At 44.7% G+C, this 26,537-nt stretch overlaps 1 protein-coding gene across 1 annotated transcript in view; it reads left to right on the plus strand.

Annotated features, from left to right (window-relative positions):
* ANKAR (ankyrin and armadillo repeat containing) overlaps positions 1 to 26,537 on the plus strand; it is a 1,392,657-nt gene that overhangs the window by 1,029,523 nt on the left and 336,597 nt on the right. Inside the window, exon 18 of the mRNA XM_086955361.1 lies at positions 8,122 to 8,363. Coding sequence (XP_086811487.1) covers positions 8,122 to 8,363 — 242 coding nt within the window. The remainder of the gene's footprint in view (positions 1 to 8,121; positions 8,364 to 26,537) is intronic.

Here is a 26,537-nt window from a genome sequence, read left to right on the forward strand (position 1 = left end):
ATTCTAGTTACTCTTGCCAAATCTCTATAGTTACATGCAATGCAGATTGCCAAAAACCATGATTCTAGGACTGTGGCATCTGAAAGTGCCAACATACCTAAGGTGTCATATTTCAGAATTGTAAAAAGGCCAAGGGCCAGATGTACTTACTTTTCATGCAGTAGCAAAGGAACCTGCTGCCCTGCGTTGCATGAAAGAGAGAAAGAATTTTTGTTGCCATAGCTACTAAGATATGGTGCACTTCTGCTCTCTCACAGCACTGGGGCACTGTGCACATGCATATGCACCATTGCACCATGGAGCAAGGATATCCACATTACAGGTAGAATTGTGCAGGAAGGGATACCGTCCTCCACGTAAACAGTGCTTGAAGGCAAGATATCTTTTTTATGTGTGCTGCAGAATGCTGAGCACATGAAAAAAAGAAATAATGAGGGGAAATAAGGATGTTGCTCCTTTTTATGCCTCTCTCCGGTAGGTTTATCATTTTGGCATAATCCCAGGTTTACTGATTTCAAGTCTGGACTATATCCATTAGACAACTTCCATTAATCTGACGGAGCGTGCGGCTGTCTCGCGAAGTACCTTTTGAGTTCCTTGGCGCTTCGTGGTACCTTGGAGCGGTCGCCCCAGCTGTGGCGTGGAGCAGTTTGTGTGCTGTCCGCTTCAGGGAGGTGAGCTGCTCGACTGGAGACGTGGTCGGGCGGAGATACTGACCCCCGGAGCTCGACTGTGAGGATCCTGCGTGTGTAGGAGGGTGTGCCGCTGAAGTACTGAATCGGAGGTGCAGCGGGCGTGGCAGAACGTCAGGAAAGGTGGCGATCGGCAGCAGCTGAAGCCACTTGGGTCCCAACACAGAGCGGTGAGGAGGCTGACGCCGCAGTGGAGGGGGTGCAGGGAGAGGTGAGAAGCGAGTCACCCCGAACAGACCAGTCAGAATCCCCGCAGCATCGGCATAATCAAAGGGGGCCCAGTGTTGCAGAGAACCGGAGCGTAGCCCAGTTTTGTAATGAGGGCTACACATGGGAGAACCCGGGGGGAGTTCAACGGAGTCTGAGCAAGCTACTATGGAACACTACCCAGGATACAACAGGGACAAGTCCATTGCAGCAAGCTACGCCAGACAGAGCACAGCAAGAGGAGTGGGGAGCGCTTTGAGACAGGGCACAAGTGGACGCGCTCCATAGCTGGTCAAATTGGCCGTTGTTGAACTTACCTGCAGACTGAGAGACAGTGACATCCTTGCAGTCGGGGCTATCACGCACTCTATTGAGGTGCGGACTACAAATCCCAGCATCCTTTGCTTTTCCCCTGCGCTCTTCGCAGGCGTTCATTGTAGAGTGTTGCAGTGAGATTGGTTGTTTACATATTGCTGGGGGAGTGTAGTAATTCTGTTGTCCCGTATTTGGCGCCGTAATGGCAGCACGTACAGGGAAGGGGAAGAGGGCGAAGGTGGGGGGAAGCATAAGTGGAACAGTGGACCAGTTTAATACCAGGGCAGCATCGGTCCTGGAGCATGAAATAGCCCTGACAGAACGCCGTCTTTCTTTAGAACCGATGTATTCAAGACACTCATCTTTAGGGCCTATAATGTTGGTCAACTCCCCAAAACATCCAGAAAGGCAAGTTAATGCCAATATACTTATTAATGAGGGTGTCAATATTGATTTTGAGGCAGAGAGTCCATTAGATACATTAGTGCAAAATGTGATCAGCTTACCTGTTTCATCGAACACTCCAGTACTCAAGGAATAATCTAATAACGATGTAAAATACTCCTCCAGTAGGTCCAGTGTGAAAAATAGTTGAAAACGTATAAGCCCAAGCAAATCGCAGGATCGTCTACCACTGTTAAGAGGAAGCGGGGAGGGGGTGTTCAGAAGGGGAGATGCTCAAAGATGCCAAAAACTTCAAAAGAGTCTTCTAATACCACTGTAGAAGAAGTTGTGGTTCACCAAGATACTGTATTGTCATCCCAGGTACTCCCTACCATTCCCCCCACAACGCTTTCAACCACAAAGGGGGGCGACTTACCTCTCCCTTCTCCCCAATTATCTGAAGGCCTTATGGCCCAAGTAGAACAATTGATGAAGTCCCTAATCTTACCTCTCTTAGAGAGGACAAAGATAATTAGGGAAAGGCTGGAGAGACTAGAGCAAAATACTACAGAGTACTTTGGTATTTTAAAAAAATTGGCTGAGTGTACAACGAGAAACACCATGGGTGAAGTAAAAGAAGTAACTATAGTGAATGCACCTGTAGCCGGAATAACCCCACTGATTGGCCGCCAAGGGGTGAGGGAGGGGTGTCATAATAATGAGCCTGAAACCATGAGGCAGATCATAGATAAACCTTTGGTAGCTGAGGAACCGGTAAATAACACAAAGAAAGAAACTGATCTAAAATGCATTGATCTACCACCGGAACTCTTCCCATATGTGGTTGTACTCACGGGGGTACCTGAGCTAACATCTAATAAAACAGAGACTTATCCAGAATTGAAAAATAAGGTAACCTTTTGGTTAAATAGGAATAGACCCCTCCCAAGTAATATTGAAGGAGAAATTCTTTATGCCTGAAAAGTAAGCTGGGTCAGGCAAAGAACCAAATATATAGCTGGGGATTCTGTTATTGTTAATTATAGGGACCGACGGGTAGTTGAGTACATTTCTGACCAATTCCATACAAGGGATGGGAGTGGTAGACACACTCATGATCTGACCTACTTCTATCGCCCGGCTTCTATGGCATTACCCAATTATAATCCATTTGTGATGCATCGAGTAGGGATTATGGACGGGTTTAGGAACCAATTTGCAATTCCTACCATGAATAGATATGAGGAGCTATATGGCCTTGAAGGCGTGGACTGACTGAAGGGTGAATATACAAGTAGACTAAAAGCCCTGGGCCCAGTAGATGATAAACTTGGGGGTGTTGGGAAAAAAATGATTCTCGAAAATCACCCAAAGATCAGCCCAGACCATATATTGGGGGTCATTAGGATCGCGGACGGACTTGAGTCCGTCCGCGACCCCAGAGCATGAGGGAACGTCCGCATGGGCTGCGGCGTTCCCTCTGTGCAGATTAGGATGTGACCGCCAGGGTGGCGGTCACATCCTCTATTTTTAACATTGCTGCGGGTGGAGCTTCAAGCTGCACCCGCAGCAATGTTAAAAATGCATGCACAGCATTTGAGTGCACAAAGCGGCAGGCACCGTGCAGTGCCTGCTGCATTGTGCACGCAAATGCAGGGGGGTACCATAGGTACCCCCCATGTGCACCCCCCACCCCCCACTACACCTAGGGGGCCCGCAATGGGCCCCTGCAGTGCAGTTACACATGCTTTTCCACGGCGGAAAAGCCGCCGCGGAAAAGCATGTTCCCAAGCACATCCTAATCTGGCTGACAGTGTCTAAGAGACACCTTCACCATTTTAGTGTTTTTCCGCCGCGGTTGTAAGCCAGCCGCGGCGGAAAAGCTGCGGACCTAAACCATGACCCACCAGCCATCCTAATGTGGCGGTAGGTCCTGGTGGGTCCGCAGAGGATTTTCCGCATCCTCCGGGCCGGCGGTGGCTTCCGCCGGCCCGGAGGATGCGGAAAATCCTCCATCCTAATGACCCCCATTGTCTTTACATAGCATGGGTGAGGGCCTAGATCTGGGTACCACTGTTAATAATGAGGTTGTAATCACCGAAATCCTTAGTGAAAAAGATTTCGAGAGTAGCCATGCATACATAAAGGCCCCATGTGAGTGGATTAGATTTTCAATCCTTACCCGAAAAATCGAGTGACGTAACTGAATGCAACCACCTAAATAATAATTCCCAAAGCGTAATCACCGAGGCTGTACAACTAGTAGAAGCTAATAATATAAGATTGAATGGCACTACAATTGAGGAAGGGATAGACTTTACTTTTAAACTGAGGTCTTGGAATATAGCAGGTATTAAAAAAAATCTAAGTGATCCCACATGGCAGGATTATATTGATGAATGTGATATTATATTATTCCAAGAAACTTGGGCTGTCGAAAGCCACTTTAAAGTTGGCCATGGATCATTTAGTGTACCTGCCTTTGCCGGAACTAAAGGTAGACCCTCAGGAGGTTTGACAATATGGACAAAAACCACGTTGGGAATTGATTTTAAGCAAATTGAATTTAACAGCCCGGCTATTTTGGGAGTTAAGTTTACAGGGCCCAATAAAAGGGAAATCTGTATTTTAAATGTTTATAGTAGGCCTTCGGCAACTAACAAAGAAGCAAAAGTCATCGAGCTATTAGATAATATTATTTCCATGCTCAATCAGGGAATGTGGTTAATTATTGGGGGGATTTTAACCGCAAATTCGAGCCGATAATAGGCCTAGAAAATATCTTTGAGCAAGAGGATACTGCTAACAATATTCATGGAATTGATACTAGCCCAGCCGTGCCATGCTCAACAGCGTCAGCACAGCTACTGCGGCTGACCGCTGCGCATGGCTTACGTGCTTGTGATGGGCGCATGCCATCAGATAGTCCAAGTCAGACAACCTTCAAGCAGGGTAGCTGTAGCAGCCACATAGACTATCTAATGGTTTCTACTCCTCTTTGGCCAATGGCAAATGACTTTGTAGTGGAGAATCGTATTGAGAGTGACCATTATCCACTCAGCTTGAAGCTCAGTATGTCACTACTTGGCCTCTCACCCATGGGTGGAGATTACCCCCAACATACTGATATTGACCCTCTGATCTCAAATAACCATAGAGCACTGAAGTGGCCAGTAGTATTAGGGAATGAATTTACTGTTTAAAAAATCTACGAGTTATATGTAGATTTGATCTCCCCGTATATCAATTCCCCAGTACAGGAGATCCCCATTATGCGGATCCATGGTACCATGTCCCTGGGACCAGGCAAACTACTGACAAAAAATAATATGCCACTAAAAAAGGGACAGCTAAATCTAGCCAAAGGTGATGTATGGTATGATGAAGGCTGCCGCAACTCTAAAAAGGAACTTATAGCGGCTGCCAAAAGCAATAATGCACAAGTATTAAGGGAGAAAAGGAGGTGCTACAAGAGCACAATAGCAAAGGCAAATAAATGCTGGGATGAGAAAATCTGGGCTGAACTGTTGGAAGCTTGTACGGCAAATGATCAGGCCCTATTCTGGGACTTGATCGCCAGGGTCTCAAGAGGTGGAACCCCTGGCAGGGATATGTTCCTAGAAGCCAATATCTGGGTCTCGCATTTCTCAAAATGATACTCTACCACCGATAATGAGCCTATTTTCAATAACATTAATTTAGGACCTAACTTGATTGTGAGACACCTGTCCTTTAGTTTGGCAGAAACTAATGAAGCCATTAAAGCGATAAAACCAGGGAAGGCCGCTGGACCTGACAGGATACATGGGGACCTAAGGAAGCACGAAAATATGATATGGGCCCCATACATTAACTGTCTGTGTAATGACATTGCTAAGGGTGCACCAATCCCCGATACGTGGCGGGGCGCCGAATTAGTAACTATTTTTAAAAAGGGGGACCGCTCGAATCCAGCCCATTACAGAGCTATTAGCCTAATTGATGTCCTTCAGAAGGTTTTTGCGAGACAGGTTTTAAGTAAGCAGAGTTCTTGGATGGAGGAGACTTGTACCCTTACCAAGTACCAGGCGGGTTTTAGACAAAAGATTAGTACAATCGATCAGGTGTTCAGATTTTTATGTATCATCTGGAAGTACATTAATATTAAAAAGGCACATTTGTACATGGCCTTTGTTGACCTCAGGGCAGCCTTTGACCTGGTCCCCCTGAATTTACTATGGTTAAGTCTGAGGAACCAGGGTGTTCCGGGGGAGATCTTGGAACAGATTGTCGGGTTGCACGAGACGAATTATGCAAGGGTGAGATGGGGCCCAAATGGAGAACTGACAGACCGTATTAACATAAACAGAGGTGTCAGGCAAGGTTGTGTGTTCGCTCCGACACTATTCTCCTTGTACATAAACAATATACCGGATACTCTCTTGGGCTACGAGCATGACTCTCCCACGTTGGGTGGTGATCACGTGCCTGCACTGCTATTCGCAGATGATACTATCTCATTATCACAGACACCAAAAGGATTACAAAACCTATTAGATACCTTTTGGTCTTACTGTAACACCAAAAGATTGGAGATTAACTTGACCAAAACCAAGTATATGGCGGTTAATCCCCATAGAATTTAAAAAAAAAAAGATTGACTGTAAACACGGAATCGATCGAATATGTGCAAAATTTTAATTACCTAGGGATTACAATTGACACTAAACTAGACTGGAAACCCCAAATAGACAAAAGTAAAGCAATACTTACACAGAATCTAGTACCAATATCAAGGCTTCACAAGAGTAGTTACTCTACAGCTGTCTCCCCGGCACTAGAACTGTTTAAATATAAAGCTCAATCTGCATCACTTTATGGCGCAGAATTATGGGGCTACGCAGCCAAGCACGCATTCACAATACAAGAGAACATCTTCTTGAGGAAAATATTAGCGATTCCCCGGAGTACACCCCTAATTTAACTCATAATGGATTTGGATATCCATCGTACTGATGACCATGCAGTTCTACGACCCTTGTTGTACTGGGTCCTTGTGTGGTCAACAGACAAATTAGTAGACTACTGAGAAGCCCTAAAAGAGATTCTGAATATAAAAAACACCACGAAGTTGGTATGGTTGAACCATATCGAGGAGTGGTTTGTTAAGTTAGGGCTTAGCCACTATTGGGCTGAGCCTGAGGGTTTCACCTTGAGCTGTAAAAAAGTGCTAAAAGAAAGATACTGGGCGTTTGTCTTAAATACAAAATTACACAACCCAGACTTGGGGACTTTGACACTCAAGTGTCTGGGTATGAAGACAGAGAGCAGATTCGAATCCTTTATGGATGAGATTCTACCATCACTAGCTAAATTGCTGTATCTAAAGTTTCAATATGGCATACTTAAAATTAAAGCTAATACTGCAAGATGGGCTTCTAATAAGGGTAATGTAGGGAATGATGATGATTTGGTTAGATGCGAATTGTGTAATACTGGTGCCAAAGAGGATGAAGCACATTTGTAATTTTTCAGTTCTGCTTACACAAATGCTAGGAAAAAGTGGATAAAACCTATCTGCCATCTCTTGGGATTTAGACGCTTCTGTGAGGCAGAAAGAATTCTTAGAACTAAAACAACTCAATCCACTGTTTTCAGTGTAAGCAGATATCTCTTTTCTGTGGCGATAGTGCGAAGGAGATGGGATCTCAAGCTCTAGTCGCGCTTGACTAGACGTCTATCAACGTAATTACTAGACGTAGGATGGGGAGCCACTAGTTTGTGTCAGTAAAGCTGTAATTATCTCTATTTTTAAATATGTACTCTTCTTTATGTTATGTAGGAAAAAGGAGTACCCGCATCTATGCAAAGTATGTTTCAATGAAATATTAAATGCAATGCTTTGATTTTAACATCTTTGATAAATGGTTACTGGTTTTAGATTTAGAAAGCTATTTATGGTCTTAATATCGCAAGTCCTTCTGATTGGTCTTCAATTGGTATAAATGAATTATGGTTAAAGTGGCCAGAGTGAAAAATTGCTTCTGTTTGTTTTTTTTTGTACATCTTTTATGGTTTATGTTTTAACTGAAATAAAGATTTTGACTATGACTATGATTTTAATCTGTAAATCTGAGATTCCATCAAATTCCATGTGTGGATGTACGGGAACATCTATGCTTCACCCATTGAATGCGTATCACTATAAAATGTAATGCAACACAGCAAAAGCCACTGTTTTGGGTTAAATCTTTTTACGAAGTCCCACAAGCCTGGGCAAATCACCCCTTGCTTGACTTAGTAGGTCCCACTTAAGGAGTTGTGTTGCAATACATCGGCCTGCGTGACCTCAGGACAAACCAAGTGCTTAGTAATTCTGGCTACAAGTAATATGTAGATATGTAGATAATTCTAGAAATTTGTCGTTGATTAGAGTATGATCACCTATATCATTTTCTCCTACACAAATGAAGTTGCCTTTTGTATCTATCCTCATCCCCTATATATGGCTTTAGAAGTTTACTTTGTTTTTTCTTATTTGAAGAGGCTTTGATGTGTGCATCTGCTAAAGCCCTGTCAGAATTAGCTCGGGGAAACAAAGAGATACAAGATGCCATTGCCAGACAAGATGTAATCAACCCCCTTATCAAGATGGTAAGTGGAAGGAACATCAACATCCAGGTGAAAGCTGCCATGACAATTGAGGCACTGGCAGATCACAATTCTGCGATACAAAAGATGTTTTTGGAACAAGACGCGGCTGCACATGTTTTAAAGCTCTTGAAGGTAAGACATGGGTATTTATTTCAATATTCAATTGAAAATGTGAATTATTGACTTAAAAATGTAAGTGCAAGCGGGATATTGCTGCTAACTGCTCTGTGCTATGGGTAAAATGGTCAGCCAATTATTGTTTTTAATAATCTCTGTCCTATGTTTTTTAAACTATTTTTATTATGTTTTTTTTTAAATTAAAACACAAAACACAACTGTCCATCATTGATAATACAGTAGTAATACTTCAAACAGGACAGTAACTCTCCCACACCAAATCTCTGCTTTTAGTCGACTTATGCACAGTTATCACCATGTTCTCGGGCTTGAAGGGTGCCCACATACTCCTAGTCCATCTGGAGAATCAGCCTCTGCACCCCCCTTCTCAATATTTACACCACCAACCTGTGTGTCAGTATTAGGCGGGGGTCCCAGAGGCACCCTGCCATCTCCATCAAGTCCATATAACAGCCAGTCCTCCCACACATTTTGGTGGGGCATCCCTGGATTCATATACTACTCATTCTATGCAGTGTGTCATGCCGATCACGTACCTATGTTTAGTGAACACCTGAGAGGTTCCCTACTTCCTTGCTATATGTCTCTTTGACAGTGTGAACCCTAATATACAGAAAGGTAATTCCTTCCATGGTAGGTCAACATCACCTCTGATCCCCAGGATTAAATAGGACAGGCGCCTACATGATCAATGCGAGTTCCCCCTTGATCTCTCGCCAGCATTCCTTTATGAGAGGACATCCCCAGGGTATATGAAAAAAGGTGCCATCATATTGTTACATCTCCGGCAATTGGTTGATGGTGCCCTCCTTATTTGTAACAAGCGGCTGCGATCATAGTACACCACTGGTAACAATTTCCCTTGAATGAGTCTAAAGCTCCTTTTGATCGCAATTTCTCAAGGGTGCATCAATGCTCTCTTCCTGTCCACGTCTCCCATCAGGCCCTCCTTTAGATCTCATCGGGCCCTCAGTCTTGTCAATATCTTCTTGTCTATTATTATTAAGCATCCTATAAGTGAGTGAGACCACCTTCCCAGGTATCCCGTCTGTCAGTGTTCTTTTCCCAATAGGGTTAACCTCTCCAGAACCTCCCAATTAATGAATTCTGTAAGGAGGGCGTGTTGCAGTTGATGGTAGCGGAACTCATTTGAGAGGTCCAACTCATATTTTTCTTGTAAATCTGCACTGGACTTCACCCTCCTGCACCAGAGAGATCTCCCAAAGTGGAGGTAACAACAACGTCCCATTTTATGTACCCTACCAGTCTACAGACTTCCCTGAATTTGTCACCTTGGCAGATACTATATGTCCTACATCACGCACCGCCTTGTCACAAGCCTCCATCGCAGTCCGGGACTTTTCCAAGTGCACTGAAATGTATGTATTACCATATAAATAATATCAATATGTGTGTTGTTCCATCATGGTCTCTTTAGTTTCATTGCCAGGTCCTCTCTAGGGGCAAATACCCACTCATTAATTGCCTGTAGGTGGGCGGCCTAATAATAGCCCCTAAGATCTGGGAGGGAAATACCCCAATTGTAGATGTTTCTCCGCAGTTTACATAAGGCTATTTAGGGGGACATCCCAGAGCAGTACTCTCAGTGCTCTGTCCACTTTATCAAAGAACTTTTTAGGTATCGGGTTAGGGGTATTCTGAAGGACATAAAGGAGCTTAGGCAAAGTAATAATTTTAAATAAAGTTGACCCACCAGTAAGCAAAAGAAGCAAGCCCCTCCATCTGGCGACATCAGCCCTAGGTTGTTCTCCAGGAATCGGTCTTTACAAAGCAACATCTCTATGACCAGGTAGCAGGAACCTTCCACCACCACCGGGACCTCCGCTGTAAGCAGGGGGTTGACTCTCTTTCTCACAATAGGAACAAACCAGATTTGTCCTAATTAATTGTATATCCTGCATATCATTTGAACTTGCAGAAGATGCATAGGACAGGTGGCAGAGGGGGACTGCAACTGAGACAGATACATATATAAGGGTATAGAACAACATAGACAACATAATAGTGATCTGGCCTGGGGATACACAAACAGCCACACTGTTCATAACTTAGCTTAATAGCCAGGACAATAACCATAGAATTACACACTCAATTAGTAATGAATCCTTGAGATTTTTGTATCTAAGAATCTTCCCACAACAGAGAGTACTCCAGACAGATGCTTTCCAGAAACCAACTGATAAGAATAATTTACTGAGGTTTGACAGTTTCCATTTCCGCCCATTAAAAGTAAATCCTCCATATGGGTAGTTTTTACGTCATCGCAAGAACTGTAGTAGGCTGCCAGACTTCAGAAGACAGGTGGAAGTCCTGACTGACAAACGCAGAGCATGGAAGTATCTGGAACACATTAGGCAAACCACAAAGAAAAGGGACAGATATCAGAACAGAGAGGGCCTCTTGGAGACTTCTATTAAACAGTCAGGAACCAAATCTCGTGTGTTTCACTATATATAATATTGCATCAGAGAGGGTGAAGAAGATCATTTAGAGAAACTTGTGCATTCTCAATACAGGTACAAGAAACTGGGGGTACCCTCTATTCTCACTAAAAAGGGTGAGAACCCTTAGGGATACTTTGGTACGCACAAGGCTGAAGAGATCATAGAAAATGTAACCCACTATATCCAGACAGGTGGGCCTTCCGGAGGTGGTGGGGCATTTTCCTTGCGGACAGTGTAGTATTTGTCATATCACTCCTATGAAGGCAATTGATCTAGGCCTATCTACACCTTGGCATATCCTACATTTCACTAACTGTAATTCACAACAGGTAATGTATATGATTAAATGCCCTTGTGGGGACAAATGTATTGGGATGGCTACTCGTAAGGTAAAAACATGAACCTGTGAACACAGAAGCAATATACGCTGTAAGCAGACCACAACAAAGATGGCAGAACATTTACGGAAGGACGCTCAGCAGTAGATCTTAAATGGGCAGTGATCAAACAAGTAGTTGGGGATAGAAGATCTATAGATAATATGCTGTCCTAGAGATACCGGCGCTGGACATACAGATCTTCCACATATAAACAAGGTCTCAATAACGATATCCCATAGGGCAATATACTGTGGTACATCTAGATCCCTTCTGTTCACGCGAGAATCCATTACAGAACCACACGTATAGACTATCAGAGACAAAATGGGAGGGAGATCTGAATCAATATCATACCAGTTGATAATTGATACTGAGCATTTACCCTAGAAGGGCTAATACCCAATTCAACATATTATAATATCACTTTTATGGGCTACTAAGGGCTAAACGGTTGGGACATCTTAATTTGTGTTGTTCCCACTGAAAGCAGATGCCTAAAGTTAGGCGATAAAGAGGAGTAGCCTACAAGGGCAGTAACCCCTATAACAAGTTCAATTAGAAATGATTTTCAAAAGCAACGATAGGCTGCAATGCACGTCAACCAATAGTGGTATTATCTCGTTGGACTTGGAGGTTTTGTGCTTCCCTGCCAGCAGTCTCACTTTGAACCATAACAATTGTACAAGGTTGCAATATGCGCTGACTAATTGTAGTGTAATCATTTGACAGGGTTGGTTTTATCCCCCCTCTGTTAGTCTTGCATGGAGCCAGATGTTCGATTTTGTAACAAAAAGGCTCTGAAGTGAATGTATGACAATACTAAACCTGGCACGAGGGGCTATGACTACATTCCCCTCTTCCCCGGTACGACCTGTGAACCTGCTTAAAGTACTGCAGGGGGTTAAAGGAGCTGGGCAAGCCATGTTGAAAAAGACTCCCTTTCCTTACCAACACCAACTTAGCTGGGTGGGCCCCAATATTATTTGAGTCAAAAGGGCAGAAGCACCACTATATCAAGGTAGAATCGTTGCAGGCCTTGGACCACATTTTCCAATAGCCTGTGGACTAGATAATTTGTTGCGCGAATTCGGAAGCAGCATGGAATGGTGCTGTCGACTAACCCCCATTCACAGATACTGGCTTGAAGCTAGCTAGCAGGCTTGGATGGCAGCTTTACTTAAAAGCTCAGAGATGCTACTGCGCTTAGACAGTATTAATGCACTACGAGACCCGTGGTAGACACCATAGTATCACGAGCCTTGTACTATATGTACCAACATCCTTAGAAGAGGGCACCTATCACACACATGCTCCGGGGCCAGTGGGTGTATCAAAGGCGTCTGTGTTTCTTGGTGACCACACCTTAACCGGCATAAAAACAGAGATGCCTACCCCTGCCAGCAACATGTAGGGTTCGGAGGACAGAATCTAGGTACCCTGCAGGGCGTGTGTCATGCCCAGACAAGCGGCCACTAGGACTCTGGGCAGGAGACAAAGGGCAAGGGACACCGGATACCACTTCCGGTCAGGGGAGGGGACACACACACACAGGAAGATGGGCATCGGGGAAGGAAGCAGCTGACCACATGCGCTGTACCAAGATAACTAATAAAGGTACCTTACAAGCTGTAACCGCGTCCTGTCATCATTGGGGTCCAACGATACGACAACTGGCGACGAGGCGACATACAAAGGATAGTATTGAATGCCCCAACGTCGACGAATGAGCGCCGACCTCAGCGAGACCAGGAGCCCACCCTGGGTCGCGTGGGAGCAAAGGAAGTGACGCAGGAGCCCACCCCGACCGCCACGCAAGAAATCACATAAGCAGCGTGGCAGCACCGGTGAGCCGATTGAAAAGACCCGGGTAAGCGCGCTCACGAAGAGAATACCGGCGGCCATTTTAAAATCAGGCGGCCAGGGCCAATTAGCATCAGAAGAGATCGGGTGGCCATCTTTAAGTCAGGCAGCGCCCCGATTGGTCGAAAGTCTCGCGAGATCACCGCCAGCCATCTTAAAGTCAGGCATTTGGACGAATAAGAGCGCAGAACAGTGCAGCGGCCATTGTTAAGTCAGACAAAGAAGGAAAAAGCATCAAAAGTGCCAGAAAGAGCACCAGAAGAAGCAAGCATATGCCAAGGCAAATGCCATATAAAAAAAGGACATAAAGGGGGTGATTGAACACAGAGGAAGGAAAAGAAAGGCACCCTAAAGGGAAACAATATATATAGAAAGAAAAAGATAAAGAAAAAGAAAATATAATATAATATAAATATAATATAAAGAAAAGAAAAACAGAGAGAACAATAGTGAAAGAGTGCCAGAAAGAGCACCAAAGAAGAGCAAAATGACAGCACAGAGGGGCGAAAGGCAAAGCGCCCAATATCGCAGACCACTGCCATTCAACCTATCCGAGCCACAAGTGGGTCTACGATGGGAACAATGGATAAGAAATTTTGAAAGATACATGGAAGCGAGAGATGTGACAGAGGCCAAACAACTGGGCCCATTCCTCAACCTAGTAAGTGATGAAGTAGAGGATCTACTAGTGACCCTACCAGTGGCAGAGACTTCCACGTACAAAAATCGAATAAAGTGCCTAACGACCAAATTTGACCCACAGAGAAACATCGATTTTGAGCGCTACACTTTCACAATTGCGTTTCAGCACACGGACGAATCGCTGGACGACTTCGCAGCACGTCTGCGGAAGCTAGTGACTCACTGCGAGTTCGATAAATTCGACAACGAACAAGCAATTCACCTGCGCATCATCCAGGGATGCTGCGACACGGACTTCCGAGTGAGAATTCTGAAGGAACCGACATCCCTGGAAAATATCCTGTCACTAGCATGAGCAGAGGCAAGAGCGACAGCACAAGCAAAGGAAATGGAACGAAAGGAACGGCGAGTTGAGAAAGCCCACCGCATGACGGACGGCAACCGCACAAGTAGCTGGAAAAAGGGGCAAAATGAACAGGTGACACGGAAACAACCTGAATCAACTTGCTACAGATGTGGACTTGAGTTTCCACACAGGGGCACGTGCCCGGAATTTGGGCAAACATGCAGAAAATGCAACCGAACCAACCACTTTGCCAGCGTATCCCAAGGACTGCAATTCAGAAATGAAAGAGGAAGGGCGGGAAGACCGCGAACGACGACGAACAGACACGTCAGGCATATCGAGACAGCGAACAGAAGCTCCTCGATAGAGTCAGGAGAAGAAAAGGAAGAGGAAAGAGTAGAACGACTTTACCTCACGACGGACGCCACTGCCATGTCATCTGATGAAAGGGGAAACAAAGAAAGCATCCGCCTAGTGGACAAAAACACGATAAAGAAAACGGAGTCAGTAACTATAGGAGTAGGACCACAAAAAGCAAGGTTTGTTCTGGACAGCGGCGCGACATGTATCATCATGTGCGTGTCGGAATACGAAAAGATGGAGGTGAAACCAGCATTAAAGCCGTCCAAAGATGAAGTATTTACCTGGGGATCAAGAAAACCAGTGGCCAACATGGGAAAATTTACAGAGAACTTGACATACAAAGGGCAAACGATAAAGGAAGAGATTCACGTGTTGAAGGGTGACATTCCAGCACCGTGTTTACTAAGCAACGTCACAGTACAGATAATGGGCCTCCTCGAAATGACATACAACATGTCAGAGAAGAAAAGCATCTTAAAAGAATACCCTAAGCTACTGCAAGGACCAGGGAAACTAAGGGGACGTCAAATAACGCTGCACATCGATGAAGCGGTGAAGCGGTACCCCAGCACCACCGGCGAGTGCCAATACACCTACAACCGCAAGTGGAAGAGGAGCTGGAAGCGCTGCTCAAGCAGGACATTATAGAACCGGCAGACGGACCGACGCCCTGGGTGTCACCAATAGTGTCAGTACCGAAGAAAGACACGTCCAAAATAAGAATCTGTGTTGACATGAGAATACCAAACACAGCGATCGAACGTGAGAGACATCCTGGACCTCACCGTGGCAATATGATCAGCTGCCTAACAGGCACACAACGCTTCTCAAAACTAGACCTGTGCAAGGGGTATCACCAGCTAGAGCTCGACCCTCAGCCCAGATACATAACAACATTTTCCACGCACCTAGGCCTGTTCCGATACAAATGGCTGAGTTTTGGAATATCGTCCGCGGCTGAGATCTTTCAGGAAACAATCAGGCAAGTGATAAGGCCGGTGAAAAATAGCCTCAACTACAGTGATGATATTCTGGTTTTTGGGAAGTCGGACGAGGAGCATGACAAGGCACTGCGAGAAGTGTGCTCCCAACTGGAACAAGCTGGGTTGACCCTAAATGAGGACAAATGTGAACTAGGACGAGACAAACTAGTATTCTTTGGCCACATCTTCTCCAAGAAAGGCATACGGCCAGATCGCAGCAAAGTGGACACGCTGGAAATAGCGAAGCAGCCAGGTGACATCGCAGCAGTGAGGTAATTCCTCGGCCTCGCTAGCTACTGTGCAAGATATAACAAAGATTTTGCCACCGTGAGTGCACCTCTGAGAGAACTGACAAAACAGGGCCAGAGCTTCACGTGGATTGCAGCAGAGCTTTCGAAGAGATAAGACATGCTGTGACGGCAGTGGATCACCTGGCGTATTTTGACACGCTGCTATGCACTGAACCGACAGTAGATGCCAGCCCAGTGGGCCTGGTGGCCATACTGGCACAACACAGAACAGGCAAAGACTCGCCAAGATGCGTAGTGGCATATGGAAGTAAAAGCTTATCAGATGTCGAAAAAGCATATTCCCAACCTGAAAAAGAGAGTCTGGCGGTAGTATGGGCATGTGAACACTATCACATGTTCATCTATGGAAAACCGTTCACCATATTAACAGATCACCAAGCACTGATAACAATTTATGGAAATCCGAAGGCAAAAATAGCACCCCGGATAGAGAGGTGGGGGATACGGCTAATGGACTACAATTTCAAAATAATACACAAGCTGGGAAAGGAACATAACCAGGCTGACTATATGTCAAGAAACCCCCTGCCACATGCAGTGGAGGCGACCACAATGGCGAAGGAATACCTAAACTTCGTGCTGAAGCACAACACACCGGCATCTATAACAATGGAAGAACTGGAAAGGGAGACGAAACAAGACCCCACCATGCGAGCAATACAGAAGGTGACAAGACAACAAAGGTGGAGGCACATGAACAACAACAGCATCCTGGAAGAAGGAGTAATAAGAGAGGAACTTCTGGCGTTCAAGAAGATCAATGAAGAGCTATCAGAAAGCAAAAATGGAATCATGATGAGAGGCACCAGAGTAGTGATGCCCCGAACACTGCGGAGACAGACGGTAGAACTTGCTCATGAGTCTCATTGAGGAATGGTAGCAACCAAGAAAATGCTATGAGAAAAGGTGTGGTACGCCGAACTCGACAGCATGGTCGAAGCAGCTGTCATGCATTGCCACGTCTGTCAAGTGACGGGGCCGCCGTCCAAGCTGGAGCCACTTCAGAAGTCTGAACTCCCGAGGGCAGTGTGGACAGAACTGGCTGCTGATTTTTATGGGCACCTGGAGACCGGAAATTACCTACTGGTGATGATAGATGAGTTCTCCAGGTTTCCAATTGTAAGACAGGTAGCGTCAACGTCGGCAACCGCAACGTTACCGGTCATGGACGATGTTTTTGCAGCATGGGGCTCCCCACAAACATTAAAAACGGACAATGGTCCGCCATTCTCAGGCGAAGAGTTCAGATGATTCATGGAATACCTAGGGATCCATCATCGGAGAATAACACCTCTGTGGCCACAAGCAAATGGGATGGCCGAACGATTCATGGGATCGATCAAAAAGGCAATACACCGAGCAAAGATCACCCAGATTTCGATAGGGCAAGCCCTATGTCAAGTCCTGAGGGATTACCGGAACACTCCTCACAGCTCCACAGGTAGGTGTCCCGCAGAATTGGTGCTGGGGTGCTCTAGCCGGACCAGACTACCGCAAGTGGAAGCAATGACAAGTGTGGAGCGCAGCGACATGGCTATCAGAGACGAAGAAGCAAAGCAAAAATGAAGGAGTACGCTGACTGGAGGAGTCACGCCACTAAAACAAAAATAAAAGAAGGAGACACGGTGGTGGTGCGGCAAAGACAACTATGGAAGTTAGACAGCGCGTTCTCAAAGGATCCTCTGACCGTGACGGAAGTGAGGGGACCAATGATAACACCATCAGCAGGGCAATATCACATCACGAGGAACAGCTTGCATTTCAAAGAACTAAAGACAAAAGACAAAAGAAGAAGAACAGCAGGCACCCGTGCTGGAGGGAGTAAAACAGGAGGAAGAGGCACCAGTGGGGAACAGAGAGACACGGCGAGAAGGGAGTGCAAGAAACCACAGAGACTGATTGAAGAGATGTAAAATATTTCTCTCTCTCTTCTCTCTCTCTCTCTCTCTCCCTCTCTCTCTCTCTCTCTCTCTCTCTCTCTCTCTCTCTCTCTCTCTCTCTCTTTCTCTTTATTTGAAACATTTGTTTTACAACAGGGGGGGGAGATGTCATGCCCAGACAAGCGGACACTGGGACCCTGGGCAGGAGACAAAGGGCAAGGGACACCGGACACCACTTCCGGTCAGGGGAGGGGGACACACACACAGGAAGATGGGCATCAGGGGCGTAACACAGGCCCCTGCAGCCCCCACGGTGGGGGAGCCCTCACCCTCCAGTGGGCCCCGTCAGCACCGCACTTCTGCTGGGGAGCTCTAGATGGAGTCTGGAGGGGGTCCCTTCACATAGCCCGCAGGGGGGCCCCCTCAAGGTTCATTACGCCACTGATGGGCATCGGGGAAGGAAGCAGATGACCACATGCGCTGTACCAAGATAACTAATAAAGGTACCTTACAAGCTGTAACCGCGTCCTGTCATCATTGGGGTCCAACTATACGACAGCGTGGACTCGATGAAGTAAGTCTTGGGGCACAACTCATGTTGGGAAGCTCTTTACTTCCACAAACGATAGAATAGCATTAAAATTTGTGCTTACTGTTTTGCAGTGTGTAACTATGAGCCCGCCCCCTCACAAGACCTAAGGAGCCTTCATTACTAACTGGGCTGTGTCAGTTTAGATACGTATTTCACTTGCATGCAGATGTGTGTACACCTCACAAAGAACATGTGTGTGAAGCGTTCCAACACAGTGTGTTTGTTTTTCACTGGAGTGTGTTCAAAACATTGAGGGCTGGAGTCACAAGTGTGCATGACTCTCCACGACACTAACTATATGGCTATATATGTGTGACATTGCGGATCACTGACTAAATATCGAGGGACAAAATATAGACTACCAATAATATAGATTCCAAAATATCAACAGACAAAATATTGAATTCCTATCTACAAACAGGTAAGTACCAAAATATCGACCCCAAAGTATTGTTTATATATATATATATATATATATATATACTTTGTAAAAATATCGAATTTCTTAAAAATAATGTAAAATTAAAAAAATATAAAAAATAAATAGCTAAAATATACTTAAAAATACTTAAATTACCTTAAAATTATTAAATAACTAATTTACCTTATAAAAAAATATACAATCATAGCTGTTAAAACATATATATATATTAACATAACATTAATAAAAAATACGCAATATTATTACCGTAGGATAGCGTAGGGGTAAAAATTACTATTCCCACTCTAAAGAGTGCAAAAGTAGGGAAAGCGTTGGATAGCGTAGGGGTATAAATTACTATTCCCACTCCAGAGAGTGCAAAAGTAGGGAAAGCGTTGGATAGCGTAGGGGTAAAAATTACTATTCAAACTCCAGAGGGGGCAACAGTAGGGAAAGCGTTGGATAGCGTAGGGGTAAAAATTACTATTCCCACTCCAGACAGTGCAACAGTAGGGAAAGCGTTGGATAGCGTAGGGGTAAAAATTACTATTCCCACTCCAGAGAGTGCAACAGTAGGGAAAACGTTGGATAGCATAGGGTTAAAAATTACTATTCCCACTCCAGTGAGTGCAACAGTAGGGAAAACATTGGACAGCGTAGGGGTAAAAATTACTATTCCCACTCCAGAGAGTGCAACAGTAGGGAAAGCGTTGGATAGCTTAGGGGTAAAAATTACTATTCCCACTCCACAGAGTGCAACAGTAGGGAAAGCGTTGGGTAGCATGGGGGTAAATTTTACTATTCCCACTCTAGTGAAAATAAATTAATATAATTCACATAATTATCAATTAATCAATTCATAAAAATGAATTATCAATTAAGAAAGAATTAATTATCAATTGAAAATGAATTAACAAATTATTCAAAATAAATACCAATAAATGAATTAACATATTTAATTAATTATAATTAAATTACTTCCCACCATATTCCCCTATAAACCCACAACCCGCTACAGAAAATAAATTAATTTAATTCACATAAGTATCAATTAATCAATTGATAAAAATTAATTATCAATTAAGAAATAATTAATTTCCAATACAAAATTAATTAACAATTTATTCTAAATAGATAACAATTAATTAATTAACATTTTTAATTAATTATAATTAAATTACTTCCCATCCTATTCCCCTATAAACCCACAACATGCTACAGAAAATACATTAATTTAATTCACATATTTATCAATTAATCAATTAATAAAATTAATTATCAATTAAGAATTAATTTATTACCAATTAAAATTAATTAAAAATGTATTCTAAATAAATACCAAATAATTAATTACCTTATTTAATTAATTATAATTAAATTACTTCCCACCCTATTCCCCTATAAACCCACAACCCGCCACAGAATTAAATTATGCAAAAATTAAATAACATAAAATGAATTACTTAAAATAAATTACAAAAATATATACACTTTTCACACATACACTAACATACAAAACACTTTAAAAAATTCGATATTATTACAAATTCAATATTTTTAATAAACTATATTATGTACTTCGATATTTCGACTGTCTATATTTTTAAAATCGATATTACATTACTTACCTTCAAAACAATATTTTTGATGTCTACATTCTGTCCATTCGATATTTTTTCCATTCTATATTTTGGAGTCGATATTTAGGTTAGTCTATATTTTAGAATCGATATTTTGACCATTTACCTGACATTGCACATTATATATGTAATAATTCTAAATAAGTTCTGTTTTTCTTCTCGCCAAAAATGCAGTGTAAACAAGGCGAAATAATGTGTAATGGTTTGTACATGCATGCTTTGACAAGGGTAAGAAGTCTACACTATTGTACTATTAAGTGGTAAATAAGACCATTATTTTGAAGGGATTAAAGATAAAAGTGGTCCTGAAGAAAGCCCAATGACCCGGATAGGCAAAAAATAAATAAATAAATAAATAAACAAATAAATAAATAAAATAAATAAATAAATACATTTTAAAAAAGCATTCTGTTGACACAAATCCTTCTTTCCTTTCACAGTGCAGGGCAGAGACATCAGATGCACAACAGGAGGTGGAGCCAGCTTTGTGGCGGGAAGGCACAGTCCTATTCAGGTCCCGGGTGCAACTCCTCCCTCCCATCTAGATGCAGATCTCTTGATTCACCACTGGGCTGACTCGCCCTGTCTCCTGGAATCCCCCAGCCCCTGTCACTCAAACTCCAGACATGGAATACACAACCTAGCAGAGGCAGGCTTGGAAAGTTAGACAAGCAAATATCTACTTTCTAAAAATGGTATTTTCAAACACAGAATGTTAAAACTAACTTCACTAAAAGATGTATTTTATCATTCTGAGTTCAGGCATACTAAATTCGATTTTCTACCTAGTTCTCTAAGTCAGTTAGGGTTATAAGGTGTAATAATCAAACTGCCCATCCTGGTCTTTGGGGAATAGGTAGCCTTGCAATAGTGAAAAAACGAACATGGCTGTAATTCACTAATAGGACATGCCACACACATCAGGGCGTGTCCTACTTTGTACTTACAATGCACCCTGCCCTAGGACCTACCATAGGGGTGTCTGATATGAAGAAAAGGGCAGGTTTTGGGACTGGCAATTGGGTTCACAGGCTCAGTCAGCATGGCAGTACCAGACTGCACACAGGCACTGCAATGGCAGACCTGAGACACACTTTTATAGGCTGCTTCTGTGGGTGGCAGAACCAGTGCTTCAAGCCCACCAGCAGAATTTAGTTTACAAACCCTGGGCACACCCAGTGCACTGCTTTAGGGTCTGTCAAGTACACCAAACCAGCCAATCATGGAATCACTAATCTATACATCAATTTACATTTGGGAGAGCATAGGCACTTTAGCACTGATCAGCAGTGGTAAAGTGCCCAGAGTCGTAAAACCGCCAACAACAGGTCAGAAAAAATAGAGGAGGAAGGCAAAATGTTCAGGGATGACCCTGCAAAAAGGGGCAAGTCCAACAATGATGTATTGTATTGTTTTGAAAGTTCTGTTTTATTGAAAAAGCAACAAAAAAAATTACAGAAAGGAAAAAAAAAAGCAATAAGGAGCAGTTGTCAAAATTATCCAGGTCGCACGGTGTGAACACATAGTTGCATACAATCCATATAATGGGTAGAGGACAGCATCAAATGGATTTTGGTCACAGACTTGCATTAAAATCTTAGTTTCAACATTTAAATGGGAAAGCATCACCAAAGGGGGAACACAGAAGGCATTTAGGAGTCCTAAAACTAGGACTCCTAACTTCTGTGAATACTGAAATGAGTAAGTGCCTTCTATGAATACCAAAATGGTAGTAAGTTTAGGATTTTGTCTTAAGTTAGTTCTGTGAATCGAGCCAGTTGTTTCTTCGTGTGCGCCCTACGTAGTCTTCTAGCCGTGCCTCAAGATCCGACATTTCGGCCTGCAGTTGCTTGACCATCGTTTTCCAGCTGCGTTGTGGAGTGCTTAAGAGTTACGACAGAGTCCTGGGTCGCCTTGACCCTCTCACCCATATTTCTCAGATCGGTATGTATACGGTTGACGTCTATAGAGACAGTGTCAATCTTGAGTTCCAATGCCCTGCGGACTCCCTGGACAGCTTCCATAATTTCAAGCAGTGTTGGGGCCCCTTCGTTGGTTTGCGGCTTTGCATCTATACCGTCTTGCCTCCCTTCTGCAGCATCCACCTTGGTGTGGGCGAATATCGCCAGTTTGGACAAGGAGGTGTGTTTGGAGCCTTTTGCGGTGGCCATCACATCCCGCACACCGCCCAAGGTGAGGAAACCCAGAGGCCCGGGAGACAGCGAGTCCTGGGTAGCATTCAGACGTGTGCCCACCATCGGTCACTGTCTGCACCATGTGTCTCGAAGAGCCGTCTACTAGCTCCTGGTCAGTGACGCAGCTGTCTCGGGCCCCCAAAGCCTTGGAGGAGTCACTGGGCCCAAAGGCAGTGCAGGGTTTTGTGGTGTGCGGCAGGTTTCGGACGGTCATGGGTATTGTGCTGGGTTCTGCTGAAAGAAGAGTCACAGAGGATACCATGGGCGCAGCCGCCGGTGTTCCCCTCCAGTATTGCGGCAAGATAGAGATCGTGGGGGAAGCTCTCCGGTCTGCCGCACGCTGCGGGCACACAGGGCGAGCCGGTTTGAGCGCTGTGAGCTGGGGACTCTCGCTGGTATCTCTCAGAGGCCTGAAAGGATTTTCGTCGGCCGCTGAAATGGCGTAGCGGTTAGCAGTTGGCGGGGCCTCCTCACATCAAACGACATCCAGGGTCAACAGACCTACGTTGGGCGTGCCGGTCTATCGGAGGAGGGAGCCCTGTGGCATCATGGCTGGATTGCCGATTCCCTCCTGGTTGGTTACGTCGGGCCGATTTCACTGGCGTTTGGGGTCAGATTCACGTCGGTGTTGGACTAGAGGGGTCTCAGACCCCAGGTGCTTCAGGCTCTCGGACAATAGTGGGCAAAGCGGATATTTTCAACGGATGTGGGGGAAGTTCAGTCAGCGGCCGGCTAGAGCTCTATCCCAGTGCAGCCATACTGGGTGTTGGCTAGCCACGCCCCCTGTATTGTATTGATTTGAAGTGTTTATATGGCTCTTCCCGAAGAGCCTACTTACATGTATAGCAAGCATGTAGGTTGTGTAGTTGGAAGGGTGTTGTCTTAGGTTTGTGATCCTATATGGCAAGTGTTTTCATGTCATACATGATGACCACTGAAGTGTGATTATTGTGTTATGAGATGCACTTCATAGCAGTGTATTAAATGATGAAGTGTTTGAGACAGACTCATAGTTTTATGTTTTTTAATATGCTGGCAGCTTTAAACAGCTCTGCAGGTCTCTTAATGGCATTGAGTTGTTCCAATCTGAGATTTGTTTGATGACATCCTGAGCTGGCATAGTTGGAGGAAAAGAGAAGACGAGAGATCTGCGGGATGGACATTTTTTACTATCACCCCATTTCTGAATGTCATTATGAGATGTAAAGAAGTGGTCAGAGTGTATATATATTTGGGACCTACAGCCGTGGACTAAAGTCCTCTGAAATGTCCAGTAGTGTGTGACAGAACTTTTCAGTTCTACCAGGCCTGTTAATTTGGTTATGTCTGTTGTTTGGGTGTACAGTGCAGGAAATGGACAACTATTGTAGCAGATATCTCTTATGTGAATGTAAGCGGTATCAGTTACTCATGGCTGCTGACCACTGAGAATTATAGCCTTAGTATTATTGTGGCTCATAAATGTTATATGTGAAATTACATAACTATATTATGCCCCGCAAACCATAGGTCAGCCCTTATTACGTTACCTGCATACTAGAAACAGTTTGCTGGTTGTTTCCAGTTTGTGTGATGTAAGCTGAAGATTGCACTTGAGGGTGCGACTATCTTACTGGGTTCTATTGTAGGAATTTGGGGTGGCACAGTTATCTTGGAAATAGCCATGCCTGTCTTCTGAAGTGTATATGCTCCTGAATGCTTTTAATGCTGGTTGGTAGTGTTCTCCAGAGCTTGGCTGCTTGCATTCAGAAAGCAGTGCCTTCTACAGATGTGTTATGGTAAGGTGGTAAGTGCAAGCCTGGGGTGCAGTGTTCTGTTTGTTTGTATTGAATGCATTTGACTTGTAGATATAGCAGTTCTTTTCCATTTGAGGCTCAAAGTAAGAGCCTTGAACATTGCCGCTCTATCTATCCTGACCTCATCTTTCTTACTGAGACTTGGCTTCAGGACGCTGACACTGCTATACTCAATCTGGCATTTCCTTCCACCTATACAGTGTTTACTCTGAACCGCACGTCTAGGGGAGGCGGCATAGCCATGGCGACAAAATCTTGCTTTCCGGTTGATTGGAAAGCTCTTGATCTACCGATGTGCGAGAGCGCTTCTTTTAAGGTCACTTTCAGTCATCAGTTCACTCTTAGCGGCCTGCTTATCTACCGCCCACCAGGGAACGACACTGTCTTCAAGGCCGCTCTTGCTGATGTGGTCAGCTCTTTAGCTCCTAGATGTGCTAACTTTAACATCGTAGGTGACCTTAATATACATCTTGACCAGACTTCATCCTCACCCATCAGTTCTTTGCTAGCGGACCTTGAAGCCATGCAATTGAACCAACTTGTTACCTCCCCTACCCACACACGAGGTCACATCCTTGACCCCTTTTTTACCACTCTGGTTCCGGCTAGGGTATCTGACCCGATGGTGGTAGGTTGGACTGATCATCTGTTGGTTAAAGTTTCCTGCGCTTTAGATGACCCACAATTTAAACCTGTGGACAGACTGATCCTTAAAAGAAATTGGCGTAAGCTCAAACTGGAGGAGTTTGTTAAGATCTTGGAGGCGCAGCCCCTGGGCAATCTGCCGAATGTGGAACAAGGATATGAGCAGTTCTGTAACTGGGCCCTACCCGCCCTTGACTCTCTTATACCAATGCGCTGGTCGAAATGTCACGCTAAAACGCGCAGCCCATGGTATAATGATACTCTTGCCGAGCTCAAGAGAACATGCCGGCAAGCTGAGAGGGCCTGGAGGAAATCCTTTGATCCCACTTTAAAATCTCTGTATTTTGCACAGCTTAAGATCTACCATAGGGCAATCTGCCAAACCCGGGCTGCATACTAGGCTTCTGAGTTTCTGAGCAGCCCCAACCCATCTAAATAAATTTTTAAGGTTCTCAAAGACCTGATGGGGAAACGGGCCACCTCGCTAGAAATCTGCACGGACTCTCACTGTGAAAGTTTGGCATCCTTTTTCGTGGAGAAGGTGCAGGCAATCTACCGAGGATTTATGCCATCTGTGCCCGGGGTAGAGCCTATTGGTGTGATGGCTACGGTCCACGAAACTCTGTCCTCCCTGCCTGTTATGTCTGCCGAGGCTTTTGACACTCTGAGCCTCAAAATTAAATCTGGCTCTCCCTTAGATCCGCTGAAGCCAGAGCTATTTACACTTCTCCCGCCCCTTTGTCGTGAGCCTATATTGGATTTGATTAATCTTTCACTCACTGAGGGCGTGGTCCCTTCCTCCTGGAAGCAGGCAGTGGTCAGTCCCATTTTGAAGAAGCCTAATCTTGATCCCCTGCTACCTGAGAACTATCGTCCCATCTCCCTCCTGCCCTGGACCGCCAAGGTCACTGAGGCACACGTGTCTGCCCACCTCTCTCGAAATAATATTCTAGACGAGAGCCAGAATGGTTTTCGTGCACAACACAGCACCGAAACTGCTCTGCTCTTTATGACTGAGCACTTGCGTACGGTGCTGGATGCGGGGCAGACAGCGGCGCTCCTCTTGTTAGACCTGAGCGCCGCGTTTGACACGGTGTCTCATGACATTTTGATGCGGCGTTTGGAGGAAGTGGGAATTGAGGGGACGGCTCTCCAATGGTTTCGCTCTTTCCTTTCGGACCGGTTTTTTAAAGTGGCTATTCCACCTGGTCAGTCCTCTTTCCATCCATTGGGACTGGGAGTCCCTCAGGGCTCTGCGCTGAGCCCCACTTTGTTCAACTTATATGTGAAACCGCTGGCTGCAGTCGTCAGACAATGTGGCTTAACCATGACATCGTATGCCGACGACACGCAGCTGGCGGTGACACTCAGTGGGGACCGTGAGGTGAATGCTCCCAGATTCCGCGCAGGACTCATAGCTGTGGCAAACTGGATGCGCACTAACTGCTTACAGTTAAATGCCAAAAAAAACGAGGTCCTGATCCTAGGGAAGCAGGCGAAACTCTGGGGAGACCAGTGGTGGCCTCCAGAATTGGGGGTGACTCCCATCCCAGCTGCCGAAGTTAAGAACTTGGGGGTTTGGCTGGATCCTACACTCTCCTTTACCAGCCACACAAAGAAGATTGCAGCTACCTGTTATGGTATTCTGC

The sequence above is a fragment of the Lissotriton vulgaris genome, chromosome 2_1 (assembly GCF_964263255.1).
Source record: "Lissotriton vulgaris chromosome 2_1, aLisVul1.2, whole genome shotgun sequence".
Lineage (NCBI taxonomy): Eukaryota > Metazoa > Chordata > Amphibia > Caudata > Salamandridae > Lissotriton > Lissotriton vulgaris.